At 39.7% G+C, this 11,614-nt stretch overlaps 1 protein-coding gene across 30 annotated transcripts in view; it reads left to right on the forward strand.

The window, feature by feature from the left end:
- The window catches only part of ABI2 (abl interactor 2), a 140,974-nt gene extending 132,257 nt beyond the window's left edge, over positions 1-8,717 (forward strand). For all 30 annotated transcript variants that reach the window (XM_089670686.1, XM_089670775.1, XM_089670680.1 and 27 more), the window contains 2 exons: positions 6,684-6,857; positions 7,194-8,717. In XM_089670686.1, coding sequence (XP_089526812.1) covers positions 6,684-6,857; positions 7,194-7,369 — 350 coding nt within the window. In that variant the 3' untranslated portion in view covers positions 7,370-8,717. The remainder of the gene's footprint in view (positions 1-6,683; positions 6,858-7,193) is intronic.
- Positions 8,718-11,614: the final 2,897 nt, after the last annotated feature.

Genomic DNA, 11,614 nt, shown 5'->3' on the forward strand with positions numbered 1-11,614 from the left:
GAATTGTAGAAAACCTGTAGCTGGCTGCACAGTGAATGTGACATTCATTAGTACATAATATTGTGGTGCAAGCGGGTTTTTTGCATATTCACGCTCTTACAAGCTACATTTGAGCAGATTATATAAGTATACAAAGTAACTATTAAGGTTGTTCATATATTGAACATAAAATAAACACAAAAACATCGGTCAAACATTTATTGATCAAATATATCTTCATTTATTTGGTCAGCAGGAACAAGTAGGTACAGTGAATATCTTGGTGAGTCACAAAAATAGGATGTGGCAAAAAGAAAACACTCCTGCTCATAAGAGCTTACAATCTAAAGATACTTCTAGTGAACTGTGTGTGCACAGGTTATAGCAGGAAACAAAGGGGAAGATGAATCAAGCAACATTTTCGTGCACATAAGATTTACTTACACAATCGCTTAGTATAAAGATCCATTCACAAAAAAAGTCTACAGATCAAAATATCAAGAAAACAAAAACCCTCCCACCTCTACAAATCCCCTCCCACCTCTACAAATCCCCTACACATACATTTGTCAGCAGGTTTGTCAGAAAAATGCATTGGAGTCTAAATAAGCAAGCAAAATTAAAGAGCAGATTTTAAACAAAACGATTGACATGTGGGAGGCTTTCAATGCAAAGAGAGAAAACACAATCATTGTGCAATAACACACAAACACTTTACAAGGCCAAAAATATGCAAACATTTCCAGCCCACTTCCAAACACAGCCTGAGTGGTGTCTGGGGCAATTCAGCACAAAATCTCTTCTTCCCCCAAACCACTACAAGCAACGACTTAGTCACAAACCACCCGGCCTAGTAACAGGCCAAATCACTCCCTACTGCACATCTTTATATAAGCTAGGGTGTATTTGGAGCAGCCAAACAAGGCCCCACACCCAATGAAGCCACACCCACCACTGACCTTAATTTGGTCAGTGAAAGTGTTTTCACCTGATGAATCCGCTTCCTACCTGCATTAACCCTTGGTATACAGGCCCCACAAATCAGAAAGATATATACAGTGAAATGTACGTGTGCAGCATACAACAGAACATTGAGCAGGGATGTGAAAGGGAACCCCAATTGGAACCGTTATTGCTACTATGGTCACAATTCCCTCCAGATTCTCGCATGAGTTAAGACAGTCACATGACCACATCTTGTATGCAATACTGAAAATGACAAATCGATTTGACTAGTATGGTGAATTTCCCATCAATTGGCAAAACACTCCAGAAATCAAACATCACCAAACATTACACTCTGGGCAAAGCTGATTTACAAATCCTGCGACTTACAGTAAAGTTGACCATTTTAATGCAATTTTCAAGACATCTGACACAGATCTCTATGCAAATTGCCACTAAAGTAGTACATGTACTACTTATGAAATCCGTGTTTGAAACGCACCCATGTGGTCGCTCTAATAGCAGACAATAGGGTGCGACTTTGCAGATGATTTACAACTTGCATGTTGTGCAAATCACATGCCAACTCCCACTCAATGTGCACACTATTGGAGCGTTCATATTGTTGTGGTTCAAACTTGGTAGGAGCGGCAAGTAATAATAGAGTAATGAATACACTACTTTTCATGCAATTTGCTGAGAGATCGGTGTCAAATGTCTTGCAAATTGCACTTGAAATCACCATGTACCCCGACTTTGAAATCATGCAACTTCTATGCAAGTCACATGATGTGACTGGTGTCAATAACACCACTTAGAAATCTGCTTTAATGTGACCGGGTAGCCCCCAGTAACATTGTTTGCGATTGCCATGCAATTGGCATGACAGGTGACTTGCAAATCGTAGACCAAGTCGCACCCTATTGGCCACTGTAGGCTCTGTTCACATCCAACTGGATTGTGAACTCGTGCAACTTCACTGTATGTTGGGGAATTGCCGCATCGGATTAGATGTGACAGTGGTGTTAGCCCCCAGTAACATTGGGTGCAATTTGCCATGCAAAGGGCAAGCTGCTGGCCATGCCAATCACATGACAAGTCACATCCAGGGTGTACAATTTCAGGTGCGATTTGTGAATTGACATGGTACCTGATATTGGATATAATGAATGTGAATGTGAGTGTATTAACATACGCCATTTGTTGCAGCGAGAGTTCAAAGGTATTTGAAAATTTTGTCCATTTATTAGCAATTTAACATCTAGACTCAAATAGAAATCGCAATGCTACACACAACTGAAAACACAACTAGTTAGTAATTCTCTAGAAAACACAGTAAAATTGGCAACTTAAAGAGTAATTTTCAATTGCATATAGTGTGATCGAAGCAGGAAAATCAACAAAGGAAATAAATCTTTGAAGGCGTGCGGTACCTGCTTGCTGGGATAAGGGTCTGCTTTGTATTTGGTGGAAAAATCCATGCCAGTATTTGTGACAAGTTTGATATGTGGATTCACCAACCAAGTATTTTCTCTCTCGCTCACTCTTCTGTATGTCTCTCTTTATCACTCTTCAGTATGTATCTCTCGCTCACTCTTCTTTGTCTCACGGGCTCGCTCTTCTCTCTCGCTCACTCTTCTGAATGTTTCTCTTCATCACTCTTCAGTATGTATCTCTCGCTCACTCTTCATCTCACTAGCTCGCTCTTCTCTCTCTTCTGTATGTCTCTCTTTATCACTCTTCAGTATGTATCTCTCGCTCACTCTTCATCGTCTCACTGGCTCGCTCTTCTCTCTCGCTCACTCTTCTGTATGTCTCTCTTTATCACTCTTCAGTATGTATCTCTCGCTCACTCTTCTTCGTCTCACTGGCTCGCTCTTCTCTCTCTCTGTCAGCTCTTTGCTTGCCAAATCCTTCACAAAAGTGGGTGGAGTGTAAACCATCATTATCAAATCTATTAGTGATTCAGGCCCTTATCTTATACCATTGTATGACATTCACATAAGGTGCAGCTTTGAAGGTGTTTCAACAAACAAGGCCTCATTCTAATTCACATTTTAGGGATCATTTAGACAGAAAGCAAAGATGTTGCCAGAACATGTATGTGAAGCCACACACGGAGATCATGCTACTTCCTTGCCGTGGTTGGGATTCAAACCGACAACCCTAGAGTTGTGAGGCAGTAGTGCTAACCACTAATCCACAGAGCTACATTGCTAATCCAGCCTGTATTTCTGTGTTGTGAATCAATCCTAAGTCCCTGGGCAAGTTCAGTGTAACTACCAGATATCTCCAATGTGACACAAATGTTGTGCTATGTTGCCAATTCAGATGTATGTTGGTTCTATGTATCCCAATACAAAGGATTGCAATACATTATAATACAGGCGTACCTCGGTTTACCAACGCCTCAGGGAACGCCATATTTGTGGTACAAATGCCAAACCATTTCAGTTAATTGGTCTGTTTACAAATGTTTGAATAATTTGGTATGGTCATGTGGCCTGGTATGGTTCAGGAGGGGGGGGGGCGCTCGCTCTCCCCCCCCCCCCCCCTTTCCTGACCTGCCGGGCTGCATGCTCGGATAAGTATCTGTTATGGATTTTGGGGGGTACCCCATGCTGTTTTTTATTTAATTTCAGCGTGGAGTTACCCCTTAACATCCATACGAGACCCAAAGGGCTTAGTATGGATGGGAGGGGGGACCCCACGCCGGGTTTTTTAAAAATTGTTTATAATTCCCTGCAATACTTTTACATCAACTGTCAGTGGGGAACTCCGCTGACAGCTGAAACATGAGCGCTGCATTGGTTTTCGCTACTAAAATGCTGCATGAGTTGATAACATAACTCATGCGGGATTGTAGGAGCGACAGCCATGTGTTAATGTTTCAACTGTCATTCATTTCATTCAGCTGCGGAACCATGTACCACAGACTCCTTCACGTAGGGGGGGGGGCCGGGATCTGGGGGCCCCCTTGTTAAAGGGGGCTTCCAGATTCTGATAAGCCCCCCGCCCGCAGACCCCCACAACCACCGGCCAGGGTTGTGGGGAAGAGGCCCTTGTCCTCATCAACATGGGGACAAGGTGCTTTGGGGGGGGAGCCCCCCCTGCCCCAAAGCACCCCCCCATGTTGAGGGCATGTGGCTTGGTATGGTTCAGGAGGGGGGGGCGCTCGCCCCCCCCCCCCCCCCCCCCTTTCCTGACCTGCCGGGCTGCATGCTCAGATAAGGGTCTGGTATGGATATTGAGGGGGACCCACGCTGTTTTTTTTTTATATTTCAGCGTGGAGTTCCCCCTTAATATCATACCAGACCTGAAGGGCTTGGTAAGGATGAGAGGGGGGACCCACGCTGTGTTTTTTTTTTTTTTTTTTTTTTGTTTTTTTTTTATTGCGGACCTTTACTTTTACATTCAGCTGTCAAAATAAATATTATCTAGACCTTTGAAATAAGTAAAATCATTACAGAAATAATTATAAAGGATAAGAAACAACAATAGAATCACTAGAACTAAGGAAATCTAGTTAGATTACATGAAGATATGCCGAGTGCTGTTTATTAAACACAATAGACGCGAGCGAGTGCCGGCTGTCAGAGGAATCCACAGTAAGATTCACTATTAGGCAGTGGCTAAAAAACAAATGCCCATGGCAGAAGTCTAAAATGTGTTCTGCACATGCTCAGTTCTATCTGCCAAAGACACTGCACGGGCGTCTAGATTTTTACTGTGTCGATTTCCTTGAAAAAAACGATTTTTAACACATTCTTAATTTTTTTGGAAATAGCAGATATTGTTTAAAGTGAAGTCCTGATATTTGGCAAAGCAAATTTCTAAGTGAACATGTCTCTGCAGTGATTTTTCATGGTGTTAGACGTGCTTCTTAGCAAGTCTGCTTTGTGAGTCTGATTCCGGGCGTGTGTCTTTTTGTGAATTAGATTGGACATCTGCTTATGGGCGCTGGTCAATAGTGAATTTGGTTGCAGGGTAAAAAATAGACGGTCGCCCATGAAAATTGGGCTTAAGCCCATAAATATGCGCCCACGCCCAATAGTGAATCAAGGCCTTTGTGTCATTGATGCAGTAAAGGCTTCTTTCTTGCACCTCAACCACGCAGCTCATTTTTGTTCAAGTGTCATATTGTACTCATTCAAAACAACCACACTTTTTCCAGAGCAGCCTGTATTTTTCTTGTGGTTACCTATGGGTTTCCCTTTGTATCCCAGACAATTCTTCTGGCAGTTATGGCTGCAATCTTTCGTGGTCTACCTGACCTTGGCTTGGTATCAAGAGATACCCGAACTTTCCACTTCTTAATAAGTGATTTAACAGTACTGATTGGCATAGTCAAGGCTTTCGACATCTTTATATGTCCTTTTCCATCTTTATAAAGTTCCATTACCTTGTTACGCAGGACTTTTGACAGTTCTCTTCTGATCCCCATGGCTCAGTATCTAGCCTAGTCAGTGCTTCCACGCAAGAGCTAACAAACTTATTGACTATTTATACACGGACACTAATTGCAATTTAAAAAGCCATAGATGTGGGACATTAACCTCTAATTGGCATTTTAACCCGTGTGTGTCACCTTGTTTGTCTGTACCAAGGCCAAACATTGCAGGGTATTTAAACTTTTTGATCATGGCCATTTGGTTGATTTCTCTTAATATGATTTAAAAAGGAGCCAAACAACTATTTGATAATAAATGGTTTCATATGATCATCATCCTGCAATAAAGCATTTTTTGGCATGATCAGTCATATTTTCAATATCCGTACCAAAATGTCACAATTTCTGCCAGGGAATGTAAACTTTTGAGCACAACTGTATATGCTTATATATGCTACTGTGTGCTAATAAAGTATATGATAAGGTTATGTGTTGCCTGCTATTCTGTTACGTATATTGGATCGAAAAAGCAGCCTGAGCACCAGCACCCAATCACATTCCTTTGCTGAGCAGTAGTGCTTGGGTGAGTTGTTGACTACATATCTCATGGTGCAGTACTCCAATAAAAAGTTAACGTATTCATAAGTGCCCAATCCTATTCACAAAAATAGTGCACTAATCCAGTGCACAAAAATAATTGCCTATCTGATAAAATCGAGATTGCCCCCTTAAGGCCAAACATCCATCCAGCATACAATAAGCAAAATGGCCAACCTTGTGCTTCCGGCGTAATGATGTCCTCTAACACCCCTCTGAGGGCCCCCCTGCTTTTCTCAGCCAAGCTCGAGAGCAGATAGAAGGGAAGAACTGCAAATCGGCACAGTGCTGGATCGATGTCTGACTTAGTATTTGGAGGGGTGGAACAACAGCAACTGGAAACTTTTTGTTACCTTCATCTATAAAATGCATGAAGTTAAAAAAACCTTTTTGACTTTAGAACCACTTTAAGGCTAAGATTTTCTCATGCAGATCGCTTTTCAGAGGTGTTGAACGGGCAGTGAGGAGGTGATATCTTGCCCCTTGGTGCCTGTTTTAACCATGTAAAGCCTGTGCCACAACTGCAAGCATGGGCATGCCTGCCAGTGGCAAAGGACCTTCGCAGCTTAAGGTGGGGGAGTTAAAACACAGATCAGTTGCCTATTTTATTACAGTATGTTAGGAATGTAAAAATAAGAACGTGATTGATCATTATAAAGGGTTAAAGCTGTTTTCATGGTAACATTTCAGATTTTAGCTTTTACCATTTTGTTTTCTTAAGCTTATATATTAGTTCCTTAACATGCACCCTTTATGTTTTGTGTTTTTTAAGTTTCAGAAACTCCACCTCCACCACCCCCTGCAGAAGAACCAGTATTTGATGAATCTCCTCCCCCACCGCCACCTCCAGAAGATTATGAAGAGGAGGAAGCTGCAGTAGTAGAGTACAGTGACCCATATGCTGAAGAAGACCCTCCTTGGGCACCTAGAAACTACTTAGAGAAAGGTAATGGTGCAAGCTATTTGCTCTTACAGCCATCCCTGCTGCACTGGAAGCAAACAAGCCATTATATATATGCCAATTGTTGTGGTCCATTCGTACGGTTATATCTGATGATTTTGGATCATATCATGTGGAATGTATGATGCATTGTTGCTGTTGGGAGAAACTCTTGTTGGCTTATCCTACCACTAACAAATTTTGATCTGAAAGGTGATATTTTGTAAATAGAAGTCTAAAATTGAAAATATTTTATTGAAAAAATTTAAACTTGCAACTTACAGACTGTTTCCTGATTGATGCAAGGTCATTAGCCTGTTAATATCTTCCTCTTTCTTCCAGTTGTGGCAATTTATGATTATTCAAAGGACAAAGAAGATGAGCTGTCCTTTCAAGAAGGAGCTATCATATATGTCATTAAGAAGAATGATGATGGCTGGTACGAGGGTGTCATGAATGGTGTGACAGGTCTTTTCCCTGGCAACTACGTGGAGTCAATCATGCACTATTCTGAATGATGACAGGACCTTGCAACAATCCCTTCTCTCACCAGAACCATTGGGGCTTTCCAGATTTACATGAGCCCCTGGGGGGCCACATTTATAAACTGAAGGAGATCATTGTCATTTGAACCATTTAAGTTTTGTTCATTTTTTTTTCTTATTAAAAGAAATAGTGATACAAGTTGTTTGAACAAAAGTGATCTTCCTGCTGCTGAAGTGCAGTTTTGGGTTATTGGAATTTGTTGGTTGGACTCGAGATGTCTTAAATCTACAAAAGGGTCTATGACATTACATTTATGAGCCCTATTTCACCCTTATCCCTGTCTACCTGATGGCCACAAGTATCCGAATAGCCTAAAAGTATTTGATTTGTATCAGTTTTTTCCTGTGTCATGTATGTAATGAGTTAATCCTTCTTGCAGTTTGCCATGTTCTGTAAACTGTTCCACAGCTGCACTAGAAGCAGATTGATGCTAGCTGATATCAAACTTTAGCTGAAGATGGATCTTTATCCATTTATTCTACAGATTGAGGTCGTTTTGTTTACTGTGTAAAGCACCAAAGAAACCTTTTTAAGAAGAAACACAGAGAAACTGTTTATCAAAAACATCCAAACAAGAAAAAATATGCACAGCTATAGTAGTGTAGAAGTACAATAAAGATAAAAGTTTATACTGTTATGGTGAGCGTATCAACAAACTTCAGTGTTTAATGCAACAGTTAACAAAATGCCTAGTATACAATTTATTGTTAAGAAACCCCAAAGACTTTTGCTGACTATAGCCATTTATAATATTGACAGTCTTAATATGAGCAAGTATTTTTCATGTTTACTCATGAAATCCATCTTTTGCTTCATATGCGAAATATACAGTTCAGTATGTTTATGAATGGACACGTGAGCAAGCCTTTGAACTGCCACTTGAGTGTTTTATTCCAGCTCCCAATAAATCTGAATATCGTATAGTAATGACCATTAAGTCTTATCTGTGTACAAGACTATGACTGAACAGATTTCACTGTGTCAAGCCATTCTGCGGCACCAGGGGCGTGTTAGAGACAATCAAAAAGATGTGGCCACGTAAGCTGGTGACCTACAATTGTCACTTTGTACATCTTGCTGGTGGTTTGCAGTCTAGTTGCGAACTCAGGAACTGTTTGTTTTACCCTTCCCTAAATAAAATGAGAATAATAGCACATAGTTATGCTGACAATTTAAATGTTATTATTCATTGTACTGCATTAACTTTGGCTAGAGAGGTCTTTTCATTGCTTTGTGCTAATGCTTACTGTTGAAGAAATGGTTTCTTGCAAACCGCTTGTATATAATGTGATTTCCCTTACAATAAATCTATCCAGATCATGACGTCTCCAGATTAGTGGATGTACTCTACCTGATTTTCTGTATCAGTGCGACAGAGCATTGCTAGCAGTAATTAGGTAGGTCAAAGACCAACTTGATGGTAAAACATTATTTATTTTTTTAATGAATGTCAGGATTCCCTTGTTTATTTAATTGTTTACAATTAAATAACTCGGTACTCTTGCATCCTTTTGTGATTAAGAGACCGCATACTGGAACTAGGGCCTAAATACTATAAAAATGTTCTAGAATCCTATGGAACATAGGGCTACTACAGTTTTATTTTCAGCGTTTCCTCTACACAGAAAACATTTACTCTTGTTTTCTTTATTCTATCTTTCATGATTATTGATGTTGCTATTGGATATTGAGAGCTCAGATTTTGGTCCTAAAGGGATATAGATTTGAATTCTAGTGTTGAAAATTTGTCATTTTCAAAAGGTCCTGGGTAGCAGCTTCTTCTCTATATAGTTATTCCGTATATAACCAGCAAAACACTCTTAAAGTGGTTGTAAACCTCAGGCATGAAGTATGAACAAAGCGTACTGAAGAGCAATACCCACAATTTTTCAATAATGTTTCCATTCATGTTAAATAAATGAAAAATTAGAAGAAGAATGTGCAGCGCCCCTTAAGAGTGTATAAAAAGCAATGATATAGGAAAAAAATTCTCCAAAATTAAAAAAGTGTAAAACAAACAAAAGAAATGCAAAAGAGTACAAAAGAAATGTCCCAGTGAAGAATCTCGAGGAATCAATCTACTACCTTCACATGTGAAATCACTCGTATATAAAGTGTTTAGAAGCCAGCCACCTTCTCCCTGTGAATTCACCACTCACTGGAACAAAGAAATTTGCCTACATAAAAAGTGGCGTGACATCAGCCCCAGGGGTGGAGTTTCTAGTGCTGATGTCACACCTCTGCTCTTGGTGAGCTTTATTCATTCCAGCTTGATCCTAACCAGGAGTTGCCATTGGACACACATTGAGGAGCATCGCACACACGCTGATGAATTCACAGGGAGATGGTGGCTGGCTTCTGAACACTTTTTATATGACGAGTGATTTCTCTTATGAAGGTGGTAGAGTGATTCTTCATGGGGACTTTTGTGGACTGTTTCTTACACCTATTTATTTTGGAGATTAATTTTACTATATCCTTGCTTTTTGTAAACTAATTTAAGTGGTGCTGCACATTCATATTCTTTATATTTATGTGGGTTTATTATACTGCCTATATGTGAAAGCTGCCACACATTGCTTTATCTTGTTTTTCACAGCATGGATATTTCCATATGGATATGAAAACTAAGGCTTGGGAATTGTCCTATTTTTACTTTTTTTTTTTTTTTTTAGCAATGCAATCATGGTTTAAAGGAGCTGATTTTCTAAAAAGTTAAATTTATATTTAGAGTTTTGAAAATTATCGATAGGAGATTGTGCCAAACGATTGCTTAATTTGCTTTCTGTAACCTGACTGAATGGTATTATGGAGCAAATCAGTGTGGCATAGTGGTTTTATAACATCTTTATAGAACTTTGATTTTCCAGTATTTATTGGGGAATGTTTAGGTGTTTTGGCCTCCAACATTACTATAGGTTAAGCTGTGATGCGTGAAGGCATAACATATGGTATGTGCATTACAGTATGCCTCATTATGGGTGTGTTGCCCCCTACTGTAAAAGTGTGTTAGGGTGCCATTCTGAATGAATGTCATTGCAAGAACTGCAGCATGGTTGGTCATTACTTTACCAGGTGTTACTTCAACACATAAATAGTAATGTGACCTTAAAAGGGTGGAACATTCACCTTTTTGTTATGTAAATCTAATCTGTAAATGTTTACTATTTTAGCTATGTTTGTTTCAATTAGTATAGTAAGACCAAACACTTTGAAAGTTTTCAGTATTGTGTTTGTGCTGCAGTTGGTTAGAGTTCTTGAACCTTCTTTGTGATCTCCTTTGAAATGGATCAGAGTGTTCCTGATCTCTTGTGTGAACCAACTTTACGTGATGGTGAGTTGTGAACAAATCTGCACGTCTGATGCTGATTGTTGGATTCCATGAACTCTTGGGCATTGTAAGAGGACCCTGCACACATCCCATATACTTGTAATCATAAAAAAAAAAATATTTGTGGCATATGTATTAATGTCACATTCTGATGCACCTGGTTACAAAAGTAGAGCTGTCAAAATAGCTGCAGTTTCTGGAATACTTTTATCCTCTACTTGATCCAGGGTTTATAGCAAATTCACTGGAGCTGAAAATACAATTTTATACCAAAGGGTTTTATAAAGTGTAACTATACACATAACAACTTGATAAAAAAAAAAATTTCAGCAAAGAACACACATTCCACATTAATAGTTATGCTACCAAAATGTGTGTGTGCTTTAAATTGCCTCCAGTATTCTGTTTCTTCTTGCTGGAGACTGCTATTTTGCTGAAGCCCAGAGCCCCTGAGTAGCAGTAAATCTTTAGGCTGTCAGCTGATCGGCCTCTACGTTTTTGGTATGGTTCCAGAAATGGAGAGCAAGTGATCATGTGCAGAGCAGGATGAGACGGTGTATTGTCACTGGATTTTAAACAGCGTAAGCACTTATTTTTAATGTTTTATATAACTATACTTGCAAAAGGGGCCAGCCTGAAGTGGTTCAGCAGAACTTAATTTTCTGACTAAAGTTCCACTTTAAGTGGTGGAACTTAAAAAACTGTCAACATCAATAACGCCCTTAAATGACCAACTATTCTTTAAGGCACCATGTATACATTTCTGCTGCATTATGGTTCAAACATTGCAGCATAAGTAAGGTGCAATAACATGCATTGCAGTAAGGCATCCTATTCAACTTGAGTGAGCTGTAAAGGTACACAACAGTTTAGGTTTAAACAGACC

The sequence above is a fragment of the Staurois parvus genome, unplaced genomic scaffold (assembly GCF_062004578.1).
Source record: "Staurois parvus isolate SC_StPar_1 unplaced genomic scaffold, SC_StPar_1.0 ptg000011l, whole genome shotgun sequence".
In the NCBI taxonomy this organism is placed as follows: Eukaryota; Metazoa; Chordata; class Amphibia; order Anura; family Ranidae; genus Staurois; species Staurois parvus.